The 22,858-nt window shown below is 37.8% G+C and overlaps 1 protein-coding gene across 2 annotated transcripts in view; it reads right to left on the bottom strand.

Moving 5' to 3' along the window:
* PI4KA (phosphatidylinositol 4-kinase alpha) overlaps window positions 1-20,841 on the bottom strand; it is a 59,607-nt gene extending 38,766 nt beyond the window's left edge. Inside the window, exons 1-18 of one of the 2 annotated variants that reach the window (XM_026859878.1) lie at window positions 20,729-20,841; window positions 19,432-19,525; window positions 18,671-18,759; window positions 18,117-18,189; window positions 17,534-17,793; window positions 16,783-16,849; window positions 14,032-14,180; window positions 13,370-13,435; window positions 12,258-12,354; window positions 11,661-11,852; window positions 10,809-10,909; window positions 9,953-10,082; window positions 8,789-8,921; window positions 8,034-8,129; window positions 7,161-7,344; window positions 6,339-6,442; window positions 5,228-5,396; window positions 2,072-2,122 (exon numbers count right to left, since the gene is read on the bottom strand). In XM_026859878.1, coding sequence (XP_026715679.1) covers window positions 2,072-2,122; window positions 5,228-5,396; window positions 6,339-6,442; window positions 7,161-7,344; window positions 8,034-8,129; window positions 8,789-8,921; window positions 9,953-10,082; window positions 10,809-10,909; window positions 11,661-11,852; window positions 12,258-12,354; window positions 13,370-13,435; window positions 14,032-14,180; window positions 16,783-16,849; window positions 17,534-17,793; window positions 18,117-18,189; window positions 18,671-18,759; window positions 19,432-19,525; window positions 20,729-20,827 — 2,154 coding nt within the window. In that variant the 5' untranslated portion in view covers window positions 20,828-20,841. The remainder of the gene's footprint in view (window positions 1-2,071; window positions 2,123-5,227; window positions 5,397-6,338; window positions 6,443-7,160; window positions 7,345-8,033; window positions 8,130-8,788; window positions 8,922-9,952; window positions 10,083-10,808; window positions 10,910-11,660; window positions 11,853-12,257; window positions 12,355-13,369; window positions 13,436-14,031; window positions 14,181-16,782; window positions 16,850-17,533; window positions 17,794-18,116; window positions 18,190-18,670; window positions 18,760-19,431; window positions 19,526-20,728) is intronic. The other variant, XM_026859879.1, reaches the window with a different exon arrangement.
* Window positions 20,842-22,858: the final 2,017 nt, after the last annotated feature.

The following is a 22,858-nucleotide window of genomic DNA, read 5'->3' as shown; positions in this document are numbered from 1 at the left end:
TAAACTATAAACCAACACTTATTTTAAGGATTAGGAATTCTCTTAAAAATGTGTTTTACATTATTAACTTATGGATTTAATTTTGCTTTTATATAGTGTCATTTGTAATTTTGCATCTACTACAATTATTTGTCCCAATACATAAAGTTTTTTAACATGACAGCCAGTGAAATATTAGATGATGAAAGATGACGAAGAGCTGATACCGATTAGGAATCTCAGTTGTTTCTCTACTCCTGTCTCACATTGTGCTTACTTATAAGCCCACCATGTGGGGGACGATTTGCAGTATTCACAACAGAAATCATTAACATCTGTATAAACATTTTACTGTTTTATCTATATTAAAAAAGAAAAGCATATTCAAAAGTTTAAATATTCATGCCCCAGATTTAAATTAGTTTATTAATGATTAAATGAGTTGGACCATCTGAAACATGGGGGTTTTGAGACCTAAGTAACAGGAATTATTCAAGAGAGAGTTCAAGCAGAAAAGCAAATCAGCTACTGCTCAAACCTCATGATCTTCATATATTGTGCAAGAAAGTCAAATATTTGCTGCAACCACCATAATGTAACCATTAACTCTTGCTTCAGATTCTGGCACTATCTGACTCTATTTAAAGGTCACACTGGTTAAGAAAAATGTAGTTATCACCAGCTATTCAGAACAAATATATTCTGAATAAAAATTTGAAACAGAAAAGTACTTTCATAAATTTTACATTAAGTCTCTAAGAAACATTAATATTTCTCGATATGCAAGGAATGATCTTGATTTCACTCAAATCAGTGTTGGCATTACTGACAGCTGAAAACTACTACCCACTAGAACATCTCTCTCAACACAGTACTAGCTAGTTCATGAAAAAACTGAGCCTGCTGAATAACAGCGATCCAAGACATCTATAAACACATTCTGTAAAGCTAGGATCTGGCTCTTCTGATTGCTGGTGAATTCAGGAAGAACTCATGTTGGAAACTGGCAGAAGAGAAAGGGGAAGGAAAGGAACAGTTCTTTGATCTTTAACCAGTGCTAATTTAAGCTCTTCTCTTTGAAAAGCTTCAGTAAGGAGGTCTGTGAGGGCACAGTATGAAATTAAATTATTTTTTTTTCCTGCTTGTTAATAGCTGTGATGTATGAGCAAGTTACAAGCAGCATGCCTACTGCAAGTATGTAATACTTTTTCCCATTCTGTCCCACTAGCTGTGCAGGAAAAGTTCCTCAGAAGAATTCAATTTCAGGAGGGGAAAAAGTAACATGATGATTTTCTGCTCTCCAGTAAGTTGAAGTAATCTACAGATCTTTTAGACATTTTTTGTAGAAGCTACAGCAGTTAGGCAACTAGTCCTACTGACCTGGAAACCCATCTTGAATATATCAGTTTTTCTGTTGGAGCTCTAGAATGGTTACACATCAATTTTTGACTTTGTAATTATACTTCATTAAAAACAAAAAATCTTTTTCCCCTGAAAAAGTTGTCATCCGAGACCGAAACCAGATATGCATCAAAATAAATTAATCTGGAATGGACATCAGTGTCCTTGCACATTTCCTAAAATGCTTTCATCTTGACAGCCAATTCTTGTTTCAGAAGACACAGGATACTTCCTCCCCTTCCTCCCTCCTTTCTCAATGACTCTTTATTTCCTTTTAAGAAGAAGAATTCACTGTGCTGCCAAACCAAGATTTATTTTTAACTTAGTTTTAACTTCTCCACAGGCCACACATACATGCTGTTTATTACACTGTATGCAAAACACTATTCAAAGAAATATCCCCTGGGGTATTATTTAGCTCATGAATCTCTTGAATTCCTGACTAGCAACAATCCAACTCCCAATCACAAAATATTCATTATTTTAAGAGATATGTCATCATTAAACAAATGTTTCCCCCCACCCCTCTTAGAGCAAGAAATACTATTTTACAGTACTATTATATTTATCTTGGATGCTTACTTCTGCACTACCTGTTAACCAAACCATTTGATCATGAAATAGCATCAATATTTTGATATATGCGAGAAAAATTATTCTGTTTGCAACAACCCAACCACTGGATACTCACCACAGCAATAACAGGAATAAGCACACCCAGATTCCCTGCGCTACTGGAGGCCTGAAAAAGAAAGAGGAAGTTATCAAAACATCTACAAAAGCATTTCTAAAATACCTACTACGAGATGTATTTCAAGCATCAAACATTCCTACTGTCTATGCCATTTACAACTCTATCTTTCAAACAGATATGCATGAGGTGGCTGAGAGACCACTCCAGAAATCCAAAGGACTGGGACATACAGGAGTCTTTCAACAAAGCTTTTCAGGCAGCTCATCATAGACTGGGATGCCCCTTGGACCACAGTGTCTTCCGTATTTGGAAGTTAGATATTTTTTCCTGTGGTAAAGGAGGGGAAATATTCATTGGTATCTCCCCTCTAAAGCCTTTCCCTACCTCCCCATACTCTCCACCTTGGATTTGGGAAGGAGAGAACTCTGCAGTTTCCTCCTTATGAAAGACAGACCAGGTACAGTGACTGCTGGTCCCACAAGGAGGAGGCAAGGCAGACGTGCTAACAGGGAACAGCGTTGCATGAAGTAGAATAAACCAAAAGGAAACAATAAAAAAAAAAAAGAAGGGAGAGAGGTGAGACACTTCCTCAGATAAAACAATAATGATACAACCCAACTAAACCACAATTTTAGTCCTTTCCTGTAGTGTCCAAGGTAAAGCAAAACAAAAGATGGACCCTTGAATATTTCTGAAGGGGATAAGGGGATAAAAGAATGTCACTCAAATCACTCCAAGAGGTAGGAACACCTGGAAAAAGTTGCTGTATTTGCACTGAGGATGAAGAATACGCAATGACTTCCATCCCTGGGCATACTCAGGGAACGTTTGTGTTAACTATCAGCAATAGCAAAAAAAAAATAATTTTCTTCCCTTCACTGAATCTACTTTTGCATGGTTGAAAGATCTGGATTAAAACATAACAAATATGCCACTGAGGCATTTTAATGGTTAGTGAGCAAATTTAAGTGCATGAAAAGGTATGCTGAGAAGCAGAGGACACAGGCAAACTATCTGACAACTATCAGTCAAAAACTTGCTTTTCTCTGGGAGCCCTGTATGTGCAGTGTTTTATCTACTTTAACTCTTTTTGAAAATTAAGTAACTCAGTGTTCTGAATACCTTTCATAACTTTTACTCTAAATTGAATAAAGAACGTTCTAAGAAAAACCACTATCAGTATCTTCATAATAAAGAAACACTGCCTCCTAGCTCAAATTCATGTTAAATCAATCACATATTTTTCCATTTGCAGGCAGCTTTAAGCTTTAAGTCAGCGCAGCAGTGTTTCCTATAGTGATTCTAAAACTGAAACACTGGGAAAAAAAAAAAAATCCCTGAAAGAAGGAGGAGGGTGGAACCTAATTTAGACATGCCATTTTAGAGCAATGTTTACAATCTGTTTTTCACCATTTCAGCTAACTTATCCATTGTTAAAAGAACCTATGAAACCTGTGGAAAGAGATTTTCCACCAGAGACCTCATGAAAAGCAGATTCTAGAGATAGGTCCCTTTGAAAAGGGTTGCCATCCTTGATTAAATGCCGTCTACCTTCAAAGCAAAGAGATTAATTTGAGGGATTCACCAAAAGATCCATAAAAGCATAGAGACAGAACTTAGTACTATTAAACTGTAGCATGCATGGGGGGGGGGGGAAGAGAGGTGAAAAAGAAAAAAGCCATTGTTCCTCTTAGTACTAGGAAAACGTACCTATTTCAAAAGGAAGTGTTACCTATCTGCCCTAAAATGCAGGGAACAGTTCCCAAACCGCATCTCCAAGAAAACCTTAACTTTCGAGTATGAACACATTTGAATTATTAGAACATACAAGTGTATTTTTTTTAAATATGAAATCAGTATATCAAACACCGAGTTTTTAAAAGTTGTCCTAAGGGAGTGCTCAGAATGCCAAGAAGTTCCAGCATTTGAATGCTAGGGAGGAAGATAACCAGAGCAAGGCTCTGATTTTTGATGAGTAGGAAGCAACCACATTTTGCTTTTCAAATGATAATATAAATCTCAAGAGCAAAAGTCAAGGTTAACAGCTTGTTTATGAGTGTATTTTAGAGCAAAGATGAGAAGCAGGTATTGTGGGAAAGGCTGAGATTTCTGTTTGCTTCTTAAATAGAAGAGGCACATTGAGTACTCTGGACACTTTACTGAAATGGGAAGAAAAGCTAGTATGAAGTGAAATGAAAAATTCTTCACATAAGAATAAAAGCAGACACTTCTGAGTGAATAAATTAACTGCATATAAACTGCTCTTGCATATAAATTTAGCTAGCATTTAAAGACAGACCTCTTCCAGACCTTCTCATAGACTTTTAAATGTCAGTATGTATTATTAAATTTTACAAATCAAAACTAGAAACTGCATTTTAAAATAACTCTATTTTAAGGCAAACCCACTCAGGTTTACTCTTCTGCAAATTATTCCTACCATACAAAGAAATCTAAGAGACAAGTCTCCTCTCTTATGCAAGCTTTTCTGAATAAACTTGCTCTCTAAAGCACTCCCCAAAATCAGCAGAGATTTATATTAAATCTCTAATTTTCACTTCACTCCACTCCATTATAAGCCGAGACAGATAGGCCTGCATCAACTTGGATCTTGGAAAAAAAAAAAATCAAAATGCACCAACTCATAACAGCAAGATTAGTCAGAATGACAGACTGGCTATGTCAGGCTGGAGGCTGGACTAAGATGACTTCCTGAGGTCCTCTCCAACCTGAGTTTTCCTACGATCCTACGACACCACTAGATTTAGAAGTAGAATTCTGTCACATCCAAAGACACTTCAAGATTTAGTAAGAGGAGTTCAGCAGTCAGCATTCTGGGTTTCTCTGTAGCTCTGCCTCTAACAGCAGAACACTCCAGACAGTTTACTTAGCCTCACACAAAACCAGACTCAGCTGAACAACAGGTATACCGCTGCTCTATCTCAGATACACACAGATTCATTAGGGGTTTAAAAAGTGTTCTAGATCTGCATTCATATTCCACAATCAGAAGACATTCTTAGGTTTAAAGAAGCATGATACTTTCTGTAAGGGCATTGGTTTGGTTCAAAAGACACACAGAAGACTGTGTTTAGTAGTGCCACCTGTATAAATGCACAGCTGCATACAATTAAAAACCAGTGAATATCTGACCTTCAGTGCTGGTCCTTTTTCACTTGCTCTCTCACTAGCTCTCTTTCCTTCTAGCCCAAGCTGAACAAACAGCTCCAGCAGGTTCATCAGTAGTTCATCCACAAGGTGTTCTCCTTGAATGTTAGCAGCAATATTAGCCAAGGCATTAATGACTGCTAACGAACAGTGTCTGTGAAAAGACAGTTAATGAACAAACAGTTCCTCAAAGTTTAATATTTTCAGTGCTTTCTTCATAATGCTGATAGTAACTCTTGCAATAAGGCTAATGACATTTTTTCACTCATGAGATTTATTTGGGGGATGGGGTGTATTTTTTATTTTTATGAATAGCGACACATCACTTATAATTGAAATGCAATCAGTACTTAAGTGAAAAATTGTTTGTAAACTTTGCCTCTGGATGACATTTCATTTTTGATACTGTCATGGCCAAAAGGAAATTACTTTCTGGTAGGAGATATGCCTACAGACAAGAAGCAGCAAAGGGCTGTGCTTTTGGACTGGGAAAGCTCTTGAGCAGAATCAGAACTAGTATCATTGTTAAAGCTGAGATTGCATTGGGTCAGACAGTATCTTAAAACACACTGACAGGAATACTCTTCTTGATTACTCACATATAACATTAAAAGATATCCAGCCTACCCCAACTACCAACGAAGTCAGTGTTAATTATTAATTATAACAGGTACTAAAATGCATACTTACATACTAAGAATTAAATTGCTAATGTTTGCATTTAATCCCTAAAAAGTACTGGGACCACATTTAAAAAACACCCAAACCACACACACACAAAGCCCAATGGAAATCCCTTAGCTTTTCTAGGCTAAGGGATTAATTACTCTAGTTACAGGTAACAGAAATAATCAATTTCAATTATCACTTACAAACATTAACTCCTTACAGAGGGAAAAAAAACATAGAAAAATGTTTTTAGGAATCTTTACACTGTGAAGTGCTACTATTTTTAAACTAACGTATTACTTTTGAACATAAAAGAAAAAAGAACAATACTATTTATATCATCATTATAAAACATACTGGGAAAAAATGAAAATAAAGGATATTCGATATAATATTCATACATTTAAGTGACACAGCTAAGTGTTACCTGTATCCATGGTCCTTATAATCTTTTGTGGCAGAGTAAACAACTGAGCTTGCTTTAACACTGATTTGCTGAAACAGATTCCACACCTCCTGGTAAATATATTGCTGTAAAAAAACCCAAAAACCAAACCACTAAGTAAAGCTTATTAGATACAATCTCTCTAAAAAACAACCCTTTATAACACACAAAGTATTACAAAGTTCTTCCGATAGGTATCCAGTCATAGCCTGAGCAACAGTTTCAGCTTCCATAAAGCACACCATGGAAGCCCTTTCATTAGTGTTTCTAATTGTTCAAGTTGCAAAAAATTTAACTCCACCTTCCAGATGGAAAACTTCATTTCAGGCTTCTGAGTTCTGGCAATTAATTGCTTGCTCAGAGGCACAAATTACATCTGGAAAAGGTAAGTCAATTTGTCCTCGTATGACAGAAGGCGGCAACCTATACTTTTAAATGCATGGATCTACAAGACTTTGAAAGGTAATTACTGATACAAAACAAGATAGCATTGACATAGGCCAAATGTATAAACTACTTAATAACTTTTGAAAACATTGAGTTTGGTGTTTTTTTAATATTAAAAAAAAAACCACCCTTGTTATTTTCTGTGGGGACTAATCTTCTTTACAGGGACATCATCTTACACATTACTAATTAGCTTTTGTTTTCTCATGTCCCAGGATTGTACAGGCATGTACCTGTGGTGAAGAAAAGACAATAAAAACCTTAAACTTCTGCCAATGCAGTTTCTCAATATGTTTCCTCTTAACTAAGGGAACGGGATCATGAACTGTCAAGTCTCTTGACCAGTTCTGTCCTTACATTTCCAGTGATGACCAAGCAGCCCAGCTGATCAATGATGAGGACATCAAGATGAGAAGGCGGCTGGCAAAACTTCTGCTGCAAGATCTGTAGGATGGGTTCCATCATTTTTGGGGTGTCCCTCAGTGCCACTGCAATGTGCCCTAGAGCACGAATTGTGTGGTCAGGAATCAAATGAGCTTCCCTGTTACAAAAACAAACAAAAAACCCCCAAACCATACATGTAACTGTTCAGCAGTTATCAAGACCTCCAAGCATGCTTGCATTTCATGTATGCTAAATTTAAACATTATTAACAGCTTTAATATTGCCACTTTATATACCCATCTACTTCCAACATTAACATCAGATATATACTTGCACAAGTTGGTTTTTAAAATAAAAAACAAAAAACCCCAAAACACACTATGCATGCAAGAAACCCACACTAATCCATGAACAAACTGTTCTAGAAACAACAGTGAAAAGATGTAAAAGTGATCTTCAAAACATTAAGACATGACAGTCAGACCAGCTACAACAGGACCTCCCCTTGGAGGTTTCTTGGTTGGCAAGTCTCTTAAAAATAAGGCAAGTCAAACGCCACAAGTGACAAGCTGTGTCAAGACAGCTGAAGCCTGAAGAACAAAGCAGAAGAGTGTATCACTCAATCTAGGACTCAAAACATTCATATAAAAATGAATCCATACCTCTCAGTATGAAAACATGGGTTCAGCTCTGCAGAGATTTGCATGGGAAGATCTTGACCCCACATCCAAGCTCACTAATCTCAGACACTTAATTCTAAAATAACGCTCTTTGTACTTATATCTTGGAATAAGCTTCAGGTTCACTGAGTGAAGGAAAAAAATGGTTTGATGACTAACAACTTACTTATCACTCTCTTGAGAGATGTACAGACGGTTAGATAAACTGGCAAGAAAGGCCTCAACGATCACTGAATCAATAGTCAAACCAGCTTTCAAGCACCTGGAATAACAATGAACAGAAAACTTACTAGAACAGCTATAGAGAAAAAAACCGGCATGAATTAAATATTAAACTTTTTACTACTGTAAATGCACACCTGATATAAGGGAAAAAATTTATACTGAAGTATAAGAAATGATTGCCTAGGGATGCTGCAGATGTATTTTAAAAAATGAGCTGAGTTTCTACTGCTGCTTTCTCCAGCAACAATAAAGATGGGGATACGCAATAAGGTAAATTCAGAACCCATCACTCTGTTGTCTCCAGTCACCAACTATGTCTTCCCTCCAGCTCTTTGTAGCTGTCTAGAATGGAAAAATCATCATTACACTGCCTACATTTGGTATGTAACAATCCTTTTGTTACAGGAAACTCACTCAACATGATAATCTAAGCAGAAAACAAAAATCCTGCTGAATATCAAAACAGTGACTAGCATGAATTACATACGTGGGGAGAAAACCAATTATTATTTTTTGAATTATTATTTTACAATTAGGACATAAGCAGAAAGAGATGTCTGAAGAAAAATGAAGTCACAATCAAAAAAAGGCAAAAAGCCTTTATAGCAGCACAGAGCAGCACCTTCTAAACGGTCACAACACTTTTCTGCTAGGGAAACAGAACACGTGTTCCAACATGGTGCAAGTCTCTCTTACCTGCAGATGTTGTCTATGGCAATGTCACGCAGCTGCTCATACATGGATGGTTGACTTTTCTTGCCAGGCATTACATTTAGAGTGGACTCTGAATGTTCATTGGTTACACTAATTTTGATGTCATTGCCACCTACTAAGAACACAGAGCATGGAAATCAACAGCATTTGAAACAGCTTTTTTCCCCAAGATGAAAGCACACAGGCAGAGCAGTATCTGGTAGGTGCATAACAGCCTACTTTACAGCTCAGAGCTGAGCTGAAGAACTCTGGAAATAAATGCATGTGTTGTCACTAGCTATGCAAGTTGTTACTGCATTTAACTATTCCTAAATTTAGACACCTTCAGTTCTCATTTTACTCATTCTGTTGTAGCATTACTGCTTTTGCATTAGCAAGTGATTTACATTGAACATTTTCTTTTTTTTGAAATCATAACTTGATATTACAATTTAAAAACAGCAACAAAAAACCTGCCAAATGCCATCAAGATGGACATGGGGCTGGAGCATGGGAGCTGTATAGAGTCTGAGTAACACAGCCTCGTTCAGCCTGGAGGTGGCTTTGGACAGACCTAACACCTGCCTTCCAAAGCATGAAGTAGGTTATCAAAAAGACAGAAGCAGGCTTCATGGGAGAATGAGACATAACAGCCTTAACTTGAAACAAGGGAGGTTCCAACTGGACGTGTGATGGTTTTTCCCCCACTATGAGGATAATTATGCATTGGCTCTTGCTGCAGAATCTCTGTCCTTGAAGGTTTCTGAAGGCCCATGTGGACAAAGCCCTAAGCAAACTGCTCTGAATTATGTGCAGGAGGTTGACACACATAATACAACCTTCAATGCTGCAGGATCACAGTACAGTCATTGGTGATCTCACTCCAGACAAAAGTGCTTGAGATAAGACTTGGTTTCATCAGAAGAAGCACAGCAATACTGCTGCTAGGATAAAAAGCAGTTCTATATATACTGCCTGTCCTCAGACACACTTCTAACAGAATTTGATTTGCATTCCTCCTCTTCACCTCAAAATCCAAAACTAAAAACGAATCTCCATTTCCCACTACAGCTATATCACACAAAATATCCAAACGCACCAAAAAGCTATACAAGTTGGAAATCCATTACTAGCATATCCTTTAGAATACAGCCTTTTTTCCTTTACCTGTGTGATACTGGCTATGATACTTATAAAGTTTCACAAGCACTGGGGAAGGTATCACAAGAAAGTCTCTTAAGGATGGATTGACAGAATGAACCACAACTGGGAACCTCTCACACAGACGACCTAGACCCTAAAAAAGAAATCAAATTAAAAAATAATGTAACTTTAGAACATAACAGCACAATTTTTATTTCAACTAAGCTTGCAACTTTAGCTCAATACAGAAAAACCCAAACCAAAACAAACTACACATAGTTCTGAGATGCAATTTTTAGCAGAAGAATTAGACACTTCAAGCCTCTAATTCTTTTAGTAGGTTATCCTAGAGTGCTGCATGCCAGTCAAGCCTTGCTGCTTTCTTCCTGGGCAATTTCACAGGAGTTACATGAAATGATCTGCACCCTCTAAAAATAAAGTTAATGGACAAGTTCCAACAGTAAATAATCAGGATTCTCTAAATATGTGGTGGAAAACACCACATTTGTAGGACTACGAATAAGTGCCCAGTAAGATAACATAAATATTAGAATAACCAAGCCTTAGTCTTAAAACTCAGTGATCTGTCAAGTCCCAGTATTTTAACTGTTTATGTAATGGACTAAGAAGCTAAATATTCCAGAAATTAAATACTGGTTAAGAAAACCTCATTACTCTTCAAGAAGCAGCTGAGCTAAGAAAATTTTGAAAGCACTACTCTACTGCAGTTCTACCACACCAGCCCTCTAAAATTCAAGTGGAGAACACAGTGATGGAAAGTAATACAAATAGCAGATAAAAAGCGTTGTTCTAGAAACCTGTAAAACTCCCCGAACTCTCACCCACTGATACAATAATGTCAAATACTGGAAAGACAGACCTGCAAACAGCAAATTAAGAGTGGCAAATGAGCAATGATGACTTTGCTTGAGGTTTTTGACTGCAACTTCTCTGATAATTTGATACACAGGTTTTCTGCACCTTAAATGAAAAATCCAATGGAAAAACTTATGTTTATCAGATTTGTAATTAGGCCACACACAATGCAATGCTTACTACAATTTCTAAAACATATAGAAAAATAAGAAAATATATCAGCTTCACTCTCCTCATACTACAATTCCTCAGATTTAGTCTGCTTCCGTAAAAAACAGTTTTGGAAACTTTGTATCTGCACCAAAGACCTCTGTCAATCACTACTATTGAAAGAAAATCAACTTTAAGTACTGTAATTAAGTGTTACTTCACAGTTGACAGAAATCAAGTATTGCAAGGTCCAAAGGACAAAATCCTTCACATATCCATAATACTTAAAAATTATACAAGAAATTAGATTGAGAAAAAGTGAGAGCTTCCCAATCCTTCTAGCAACAAAAGCATTTTCTTTAAAAGAATGACTGAGAAACATTTAAGATGCTAAGAACAATAATTAGAAACATAAAATAAACTATAAAATAAGCAGTTGCATGTAATACAGCAATTACATCATCTCTTGTAAATAAGCCAATAGGATGTTTCTGCTTGCATTTCTATGAAGAGATGTCTAGTTACCTAGCCAACTAATCTGACAACCTTTTGATGGAAGTTTTTCTCTTGTATTCTAATAGCAGAGTATTATACTCAAATTTATTTTATATTTCTCTGAGCATCATCTACTCTCAGAGAACTTATAAGTACTTCTACAACTTTAAAAAAAAGACAGACATTCCGAAGACTGAAGAGGATTTTCTACCTTGCTCATCTTTCACAGCCCACACCATGAGATCCACACAGGCAGCATTAGCCTGACAACGCAGTTTTAAAGGACTCAATTCATTGTGCAGTCGATCCACATCATGAAGGATTTTCTGAAGTTCTGATTGACTGCTGTTGAATTGCTCTAGCACAAAATCATGGATTTCCTTCACAAATGAGTTGGGAAGGTCTAAAGAAATAAAAGGAAATAGCATTACACTGACTTCTGTCCTAGTATATCAGAATGACAGCATATACAAGATTCACTGCTACATCATAAATTAAATGATTTCATGAAGTTTATCTCCGAACTAAAAAATACATTTCATAGCAAAGTTCACCAGAAAGCAGACAATTGAAATGCCATATATTAATCCTTTCAGTGGTGCTCAAATTATTTCTTTTCCTATTTCCATAGCACATTTTTTATATAGAAACATTTCATAATACAAATTTCATAGCATACATGGAGTTTCCAGAAAATGCAAACCCCAATATTCAAGCACTCAATATAATGCAGACAACGCTTTGGATCTTAAGCATAAAGATGGAAAAAAAAACCAAACCAAAAACAACAACAGAACAAATACTGTACCTTTCATATAGTATAATGTGTCTCTCAACATTTTAAACTGAGCAAGATAAAGGGGGTCACTGAATGTTTTATAATAGAGATCTGTATTAGCACCCGTCTGAAAGAGAAAAGAAGCAACCTGCTAGATTAAAAATTAAATATTTTCCATTATATGGATAAACAAAACTTCTTATTCCAGTCACATAATTGTTTTCCTGCACGATGTAAACAGGTACCAGAAGTAACCTCACAGCCTTCCCATCATCTTCATCAAAAGTACAGCCCTTCAGTGCACTGCATGAGATTCAGTCACACCTTCAGTCTGAAGAGCACATATATGTTCCCTCTAACAGTGATGTTAAAAAACCAAACAAACAAAAGGAGGATTCAAACCTATTATTTTACTAAGATAGCAAAAAGAGAACCTGAAGCTATTTCCACTTAGGCCAACATTTCAAATATGGCAGTACTCAAAGGAAGGCTGGAGAGAACAGCAAAGTCCTTTTCCCACACAACTGAACAGATACTCCCTTCAGCAGAGCTTGACGCCCCCACGGAGAGAAGGCTAACTCTGCAAACCGTGGTGGAGGCTGTTACAGAACTGCACCCAGGGAAGGGGGAACAAGGACTCACAGACCTAGAGAAACGAGCACACCACCTCTGAAAGTAAAGTCCACAAACTGTAACACTACTAAACTTTTAAAAATGACACCAAGAGCAGCACTCATTTCCAAGCCAGAAAAAGAAAAGAACCAACACATTTTATCTACATGAAAAATAACAATGCTACTGCAATATGCAGTAAAGACCTTAGTCTACAGTAAACCAATTTTGGGCAACCAATGCTGTAATTTAGTAGAATTAGAGAGATAAAGTAAGAAAAGGGTTCATTTTTTAAAGAGAATAACTATTTCCTTCTATGGTAGTGAAAAACATTCCTCCTTCCTCACCCCATTTTTGCACATTCCAAGGCTAGATTTAAACCACTGAAAGAACAGACAAACAGGAAATTACTATTGTTTTGCGGAGAAGGCATACCTTACATAGGTAAAAGACTAATTTTCCAAGTATTAATTGTTAAGACAAAAAAAATAAAGTATTCAGGTCATTAGAAAAGGAATTATAAAACACACCTCTGCAACTTCAGCTACAACTGCATCTAAGGTCTTTAGAAGAGAATCCCCAACAATCTGTTTCACCTACAGAGGGGAAAAAAAAAAAGCAAGCATGTTTCCTGTTGATGACTCTAGATAGGAAGACAATGTAATTTTGCCCATGCACAGAAAACACAAGCCACTTGACTGCAAAATGTTAGATAAAATTAAGGCTACAAGAATTTCTGGCTGCAACAAGAAAAAACACATTTGAGCCTCTGTGTGATGTTTCAAAATAGCTGGTGCAGGAAGCAGAAAGGACCAGTAGTTTCTGTCACTTGCGTGAATTCCCAGCACCTAACACTTCTAGAAAAGGGTCTCATTCTCACAGCAAAAAACAATCTTCAATTTCAGCAATTACACATATGTAGATTTGCTCAGATTAAGCAGTCTGCAAGAGCCAAACAGGAAGATGACATATATGGTTTTGATTTTCCAAACTCTTCATGGTTTATATGAGAGCTTTTTAGGAATACTACTGAAGCATGAAGTTAAATGCCATAAAAATAACATTACACAAAGCTTGAGAGACAAACACTGCCTTTTATTTTGCAATTCTAAAAACTTAAACTGCATCTACTTCTAGCATGAATATCTAGAATGCAATCTCACTGCAGCCTTCATAAGAAGCTGTCACATACCATGTTCAACAGCTGGCGGAGCATTTCCAGTGGGATGTTAAACTCTTTATTGTTAATGCCATTGAAGAGAGGAGAAACAGAAAAGCTGGAGCTGATTGTACAGAAGTAATAATCAGGATCCAGTGCACTCCCATCAGGAAGATACGAACCTGATCAGAAAAAAAAAAAAAAAAGAAATAAAAGTTTAGGGAGAGAGAGGATATATAAACTTTGTTTAATGAAAAAGTTTAGTTACTAATACAGAGTTATTTTCAACACAGGTAGTCTTCAACTTTTGCAAGCTATCAAGAGGTGCATTTCAGATAATCTACTGTAAATCAAGACAGAAAAACATGATGAAAAACCGGATTGGTTCATTAGAAGTTTACAATCGCAATGGAAGAACTAATTTCAATGACTTGTGCTCATGTCAGAGACACTCCTGACTAAGTCTTCCCATACAACTGATGTACATTTACCTGAAAACATCTGTAAGTGCCATTTTGCTCAAAAGCACAGAGGTACAAAGAACAGGTTAAGTCAAAACTATTTTGCAAGGTTTTCCCCTATATTAGATCAAATGAACACATGGCACAGCTTTCATCTTAGAAGAGGCACCAATCCACTACTGCAATTTGAAGAGAAATCAAATTATTTTTCAGATTCAAGTATTCTATTAAGTAAACAACTTGCTAAGCATACTGCTTTTGGCACTGGTTCCACTTTAGAAATTACTTATCTGCCTTTTTTAAGTTTTCAGCTGCCTGCACTGAAGTAATGTTCTTGTGATTAATAGGCTTTCAAGCAATGCTATTTCTTGACAACAACAATAAAAAAAACACGTTTTCAGCCTTTTTTTCCTAAGCCATTAGCCTTGGCCAGAATAAAAAGAAGGCCATTACTCATCTGCTTCAGAAAATAATCACAAAATATATTATTGGAAATAATACAAGGGCTGCCTGTATCTGAAATACCTGGTAGAAGTTAGTATTTGAAGTGCTGGGGTTTCAACCCTAAACCCCAAATTAAGGTTGACATATGGGTGATTCCCAAAGCTGGGGTGAGTTTGCCTTTAGGCTTCCCTCCAGGGTGGGCTGGCCTGGCAGACAGAGCCTTTGGGTAAAGGAGCCCCAGGTGTCCTCCTTTAAGTAACCCAAGGTCAGGTGTCCCACTGAGGGATAGAAGCTGGGACCACTTGCAGGCATGGGCAGTGTCTGTCTGTGGGGTGGATGCCCTGTGCAGAGATCCCTGTTGGGGAAGGACCTCCCGCCTCCCTGGGACTGGGCTCCAGTCAGGTCTGGCCTTTCTAAAAGCGGGCTGTGTAGAGATTCAGTATGTGGCTTCCTTGATCTTGTGTATTTGGCTTGTTGACTCCGTTGTCTCCCATCCCTTCTATGGGAGACTGCATGTCACCATTTATTCCACCCATTGTTGGTCATGCGGTGTCATTGTTGGGGTCAGTGGGACTGATGTTGATTGTGTGTAATCTGACTTGTTTGTACCCCCCAGCGCTCACCCATGTACTGACCCTTTTGTATCAAATACAATTTGGTTATTGGTTCATCTTTATGCTGGCTGTGTCCTTTATGCTAGGCCTAATAATTGGCAAAACAGTATTGAAACCAAATTCCTGATTAGAATCATCATAACTCTGGTAGAGACACAATTAAAATGATTCCCAAGTTTTTATAAAGCTGTCCACTATTCACCTATGGTTTTACTTAAGATTATTTTTGTTCTACTACTACAGCCTCTCTCTAACCTGCAGCCTTTTTTTTAATTCAGAACATGAAGACCATAAAATCAAAGAAGTATAGGTTGGTTCAACAGAGCAGACAGACGACAAACAGGTCTCTTCCTGCTTGGCAATTTAAGAATCATATTTGAATTACCTTGCAATTCCATGATATAACTGAAGAAAACAAATTCCTCTACAGATCTTAACATGAAGGTAAAATAAAAGTAATGTGGAAGAAATTAATTTAAGCCAGGGCTCTAGAGAGGAGAATGACCCAGAAACAGAGAACGCCCAAACTGTCAAAAAAACCTCAGCCAAAACCGGAGACACCAAAACACCTCAGATGCAGAGCTAGTTCTCCACTTTATTCATGGCAGTTTGTTTTTAAGCCCTGCTTTGACACAGAACTCACAACTAGAGCTCTACCAAAACCCAGTGGTTTGTATATTAACTCATGAATATTTTTTAAATTTTTGCCTTTTATGATACAGTAATTAGCATACATTAGTAAGCACTCAACTTCAGTGTCTCCTTTATTATTTCTCACTTCAGCAAATTACTAGGTTTTACCAAACAACCACATCATATTTACTTCATGAGGAATAGTTGTTTTAGATTTATACAGTGTGCCACAAATGTCTCCAAATTCCAGTCCTTAGTCTAACAATTTAGTTGTCTAGTGAAGCATAACATTAACACTTGTTCCTTAAAGTTCCTCAGCCTAATCTCCTGAAATATTTTTGGCTTAGTTGAATTAAGCTCTTCAGTACTAGGCACAGCCTAGCAGTCAGGAAATGATGTCTCTCTCAGAAGCCTGCCAGAAAAAACTGAGCCTGGAAACCACTGATGTTAATAATAATTTCCCACTGTCTTTATACCCCCAAATTTTTCAGAATCCTAGCAGTATGTGACAGAGAATTATTACAAGAATTTGAGAGGGCAGAAAAAGGGGTCAAAGGATTTTGGTTTTCTATTTCCTACAAACGATCACAAAACTCCCAAATCACAGACTGTTCCTTTGCAAAATAATTTACCTTCAAAGTAATGAATTGCAGATCCTCCAGGAGAGCTGGGAGGAGGAATTCCACGTTCAGGACTAACCTGAAACATCACACAAAAGACATAATTTAAAAACTTTATAAAACATTAAAAAAATTTTTTTCAGAGAATGGTTCATACACTTTATTATGAAACACAGCTTCAAGTAAGACTAAGAGGAACCATGTATTGCTGGGCCTAACAGCTCAATTTCAACTCAAAATGGGAAGTAAAAAAGCTAGTTCAGTGCTTTTGACTAAAGGGAAGAATTCAAAATGATGACTCCTATACATACTCCATATGTAACTATGCTAATCTGTGTTTCAAAACTAGCATCTACATCCATTCTTCCCCTAAGACAATGAACACGCACAGCTCCTGGTGAAACCAGAGAGAGCTCATCTATCCTCAGTACTTCCAAAAACTTTAGTCACTGTCAGCTTCCCAAATTCTCAGAGATACATTCCAATGCTTTCTCACAAGAATAACACAACAAATAGGATTTGACAGTTGTTCCATGTGAAGACTTACTAGTACGGTTGTTCATTTAATTGCTACTGATTTTTCTATAGCTCAGAAACTACAAAATTACTTCAAAACCCAGTTGCGGAACCAAAATAGAGATCTTTGTATATGGCCAAACAATGTGTTAAGAGACTGCACAACCAGGCTTAATGCTGTCTTAACTCCACCAAGACCACAAAATCATCTAAGCACTGACTTCAACATGAAGCAAGTTATACGAACCTGTGAGATGCTAGATACGCTGCTAGCCTTTCTCTTTAGTGTTCCTTCCTGACAAACTGTGAGTAGAGAACTGGGAAGAATTGATCTGAAATCATTAAAGGATCGTCGGCGAATTCCTTCAAGCTCTTCTGGAACTCTCAGGGAATGCGGGGGAATTTTTGGAAAAAGCTTTGAAAGAAGAGCCTCCTCTGAATTGCTGTAGCGACCAAAGGCTCGAGAAATTCCTATCAGGCAGGGGACTGCATACTTGCATAAATATTCTGGAAAAGAAAAACACATAAAACAGTGTATCAGCAGTAATTTAAAGCTTCCTCTTCACGGTCTTGCTACCACTTCACTAAACTATTTTAGCCTCATGTGCTTTACAAAAGATTTGTCTAAGTAAGGGAAAAACCATGAAGGTATCACAAATTAATACACTTCTGCGCCTGTATTTACCATTCAGCAACAAACAGAATAAATATGTGCTAGGGGAAGCTGAAAGAAAAAGCTACTCACTTTCAGGAGTGATCCTGATAATTAGAACACACAAAAGAAGTTCAGAGGACAGGAGTTACAAACACAATAACAATTTTAATCATACCTTTATCATGCATTTGTGGGGTCTGACACATTCCCAACAGGAACTGCATTACTTGTAGAACTGCATCCAAAATCTAAAGTAATCAAGACAGAAATACAAAAATAACTTTTGGCAAAGAGGTATCATTAATATTTGCAAGTTTCATTTATATAGTGATCTAGTAAAAGATAATGTAGACACCTCTGTAAACAAGATTTTTTTAATGCTGTGTGCCCTCAGTCAGTTTACAGAGCTTCTTTTGTAAAGTCTGCAGTTAGGTGCTAAGTACTAGCAGAATAAAACTGCAGCAGCCCTAATCTCAGTATTAAAACTTGAATTCTAAAACTCAGGGCTCAGTGACTGACGTCCTCTGACACCCACAAGTAACAGCAGACTTACAAATATTTTCCAGATACTCGACTGTTAATTAAGACAGGCAAAATAACACAACAGTACACATGTTAAAGCAATCAATCCCTTTGCAAGAAAGAAGCAGCTGTGGTGTACTCTAGATACTTGCCAGTATTGCAGTGTTGGATAATTGGGTACTACATTAGCACAAACTTAAACTCTACCTGCTCTCTGAGAGATGCATCCCTGTAAGCAACATCTGATAACAATGTTACCAAGCAGAAGCTGAAGTTTTCTGCCACTGGAAGTAAGCCTGTAAAGTAAGGGACAGAAAATAAACCACTTAAGCACTGTTACAGAGAATCAGCATAGAAAGAGTAAATAATAACAATGCAAGAAGACATAAGTGATTCCCATGTCATACATTTCTTAGTATAAAGTGTAGTGTAACATTCAAAATTTAGAAGTATACTCTAACCATCATCATTTCAGCATGAAATGTTAAAAGAATAACTTTAATAATTAAACACTCTTTCAGGCTTTCAAGCAGTTGAAAAAATATGACATTTTATAATATCCTTTGTGAAAACACATTCTTACATCAGTTTTAATAGATATTAAGGGAACAAGAAATGAAGTGGTTTAAATAACAACTAAGCATCAAAGCTACAAGTAGAGCATACAGATCTTGGCTTCCACTCTCCTGCTCTAACCACTACACAATCTTCTCCAGTTTAGTAACAAAATACATTGAGCGTAGAATTATTTGAAAAGTGCAATTTATCAGAAAGTCAAGCAAGAAAGCTGGGAGCTATTCAACTTCCTCTTTGCCTCTAAAGAAAATCAATATTAAAAGCTGTTGAGTCAGTATCTAAGAACCTAGCCAGACCTATCATCTCCCCTTGTATCATGTCCTGAATGACCTTTGTTATTTCTATTTCCTGGCTGGCATTCCATGAGAATGATCAAAAAACCCAAACATCACCTCTGCCTTTTCGTGCATTGCTTTCTTCTATCCATTGGACTTTGGGAAGACCCTTCAAAAGTCGGAGGAGGTAAGGAACCACATTATCTTTGTGCTAAAAAGGAAGATACTATATTTAAAATGGATAAGAAAAGCTGAACTGTACAATCTCAAGACAGTTGAGAGATATGAAAAGACTACACTAACCACACACAGAACTTGCTTCCAATGATTACTCCACATTACTTCTGGAATATTGCAAAATTGATTTCAACACAGGCAAATGAAAGTAAAACAATTCAGTGCTATAAATCCAATCCTTTCATTCTAGGCAACAGTTCATTCTCCACAGAAGTTGGGAGAAAAGAGTTCCAGAACAGTGATTGACCCTGAACAATTTACTAGTTTACAGCAAGGTCACAAAATAATTTTAAGACATCCAGAAATTTAGTGCCAGTCCCAATTCAGTACATGTGATCCATCCCACTGCCTTATGCAAGTTACTTAACACATTTGTGTTAACACTTCAACTCCCTAATCTGCCAATCAAAGGACAGCACATTCCTTCCTCATAGAGCTGGATTTATTAATACTAACCACTGGCTTTAAAAACATCATAAAAGTGCTAAAAAACATGAAAACAGCTACCTTATTTAAACTTCATACTACAAAAACCACAAAAAGAACAACGTTAATAATACAGATGTAAACTGTATCATAGTAAATACATACTAAATAGGAGGAAATTCAGGCCTGATGTAAACCTATTAAAAAACTTAAAGTGAGGTCTAATGACTTTGGATGAAACAATACCGTGTCCAGAGTTCAAAGGAAAAAGAACCAGCTTGTCATAAACAGGCTGAGAGATACAAAAGGGATGTTCACATACAACATGGCCTATGTGCATTGTTTGCCTTTTTATCCCAGCTAGTGCCAAGCATGAAAAGACCTATTACAAACCTGATGTTCAGGAGTATGTTGGAACACACCTATCATTCAGAAGCATGTGGGGAAGAACGCCCAACAACACATATGGCTTGAGCAAATCCTCCTGAATAGCCTTTCCTTTCTCTCCTTAAGCTATGATGACCAAAAAACATGACAGCAGTTTGCCTATAGCAGTGCCATGACAGCTATCACACTCATCAGTATTGTCCTTGTTTCTTTGTGCTCTCCTGCATGCATCCACCTGTTATATTTGATCTATTTATTTTTATAAAAAGCAAATACCAAATTTTCATTTATTGAACAACTAAATTGGAATTAATCCAAAACAAAATCTTTCAAAAATAGACTTAGCCTAAAGGCAAAAAAATACCTGAAGGTCAGATTCAATTAGAAAGATTCCTAAAGCAATAACAGCATCTCTGCGACGTTCATCTAACTGGAAAATCCCATGGAAATCCACTGGACACATACAGAGCAGTTTCTGTACCTGAAAAACAGCAGAGGAAAAGAACAGTGGAACAAGACCCAAAGTGTCAAAACAATCCATGGGAATGGAACAAGATGCAAAGTGTCAAAACAATGCAAAGGAACAATGCTATGTGTGTTAAAACTGCCTTTCAAAAATCTACCAGCAGCCCTCAGAAAAGCAATGCAGATAGCTCCCAGCTTCTCTCCGAAGGAGCAGAGCTAGCCTTCATGTCCGTGCCCTGGAGCACGCCAAACAACAGGCCTGGCTAGCAACAATTGCAAATATTTTCACAGCAGAGAAACAGCTGACAGGCTGTGGTTTTCAAGACTCATTCAGACCTCCCATGCCTCAAGTGGACAGTAGCCTTTCCATCTTCAAGACAGATGGCCCCATTACCCTCCTTTAGTCATCAATCTTAACGAGAGCATCTAGGGGCGAGGAAAGAGTGATGAATGACAGAAACCAGACAGAAGAATCTCAAGTAGATGTCAAACATTTTGACAACAACATGGGTTGATTTAACAGGTTTTTTTCAACACTGGTCAAGCTGTTTGTGTTTCCACATCTGAAGAGAACTTCTGCAACTTTTCAAAGCATCACATACACAGAGCTCATTCCTACACCCCTGGCACAACAAAGCTTTCCTTCCACTAAGTCACTGGGCATCCTGGATGCTCAAGAAATATGCAGCAGGTGTATGTATCATATTCACTCTGACCCTGTAAACAATAACCGGGTGGATGGAGCTTTGGTTACAGCTGCACCAATGCCTTCTTCATATACAGCACTGAACAACAAACCGTTACCTAGCTGAGTATGACTTCTGCTCAGATTTTTTTAACATAACAGATTTAGTTTCCAGAACTATTTTTTTCTTCACTACTTACTTACTACTTCACTCCATACTCAGCAAACACCTATCTAAGGAATACATCAAATCTCCCAAATACTTTGTTTTCCTATGGAACTCTTAAGAAAGGGAAAATGCAACTAGAATATTGTATTTTTATAAACCTCCTTGATGTCACATAAAAAGGACTGTCATAATAAAAACCTATATTTGAATGTTAAGTTACTTTAAACACCCTGCCCTGAAATTTCTAAACCAAGAACCTATTTCCCTAGAGGATTAGAAAAATTTACTGGATGCACAGTGGAATTTAAGATTCTGCTCCTTAAACTGCCAGACCTCATAATTACAAGACCTGTAACACAACACAAGACCAAGAACAGAAGCCTGCAACAGCCGGCCAAGAACAACCACTATAGTTTTCATCAGCAAGAGCTGTGCTTTTCAACAATTTAGTCATCTTTCATTATTGCACGAGGCAATTTAGAAGTTCAATCACTTTGTGCTCAGAGCAGCCAACTCCCAAAACACCAGGCTGTCCATCTCTCCTCCGTGCAGCAGCACACCACTCGAGCACGCCAGCTGCTCTGTGCCAGCAGCGGATACCCACGCGGGGAACAGCCCAGATGAAGATTTCCCTGTCAGGTTTTACATTCAGGAGAGATTTATCACAACCTAGTAGATTTTACCTTGAGCTGATTACATCGCTTGGATTTAACCAAATATTTGGAATAAAGAGCCCTAATTAGGCTGACACTAACTACATGTGCAAGACCATATCCCACAGACTTCAGGGATATGCAAGCTCTGTGAGGACCCACGTCCCTCAGCAGGACATGGGCACTGCTCCGAGGGTGCCAGCCACGGTTGCTGGGCTGATACCTCCCCTCCTGCTGCGAGGGTATTTTGGGGTCAAGATGGGTCATGCAAGCACCTATAGGCCCAGCAGCCACCACGCTGTGCTGGAGCCCACTCCCACGGCCACAGGACAGCCCCCACCTGCGGCGGCAGCATGCTCTGGGCACAGATGGACACACCAGCCCCGGCCTCCCACAGCCACAGGCCCCACGGGACCAGGGTCCAAACCCACCCGCGGGCACAGACACTGGCTCTGACCCGCTCCCCACACGCGCCGCGGGTCCCCACGCATGACAGGAGCAAGGGAGGCGCCCCAGACCCCC

This window comes from Athene cunicularia (genome assembly GCF_003259725.1).
Source record: "Athene cunicularia isolate RWA chromosome 15 unlocalized genomic scaffold, athCun1 chr15_part1, whole genome shotgun sequence".
NCBI classification, from domain to species: Eukaryota; Metazoa; Chordata; class Aves; order Strigiformes; family Strigidae; genus Athene; species Athene cunicularia.
The sequence above is the reverse complement of the archived record's forward strand: the minus strand, read 5'-3'. Positions and strand labels throughout refer to the sequence as shown.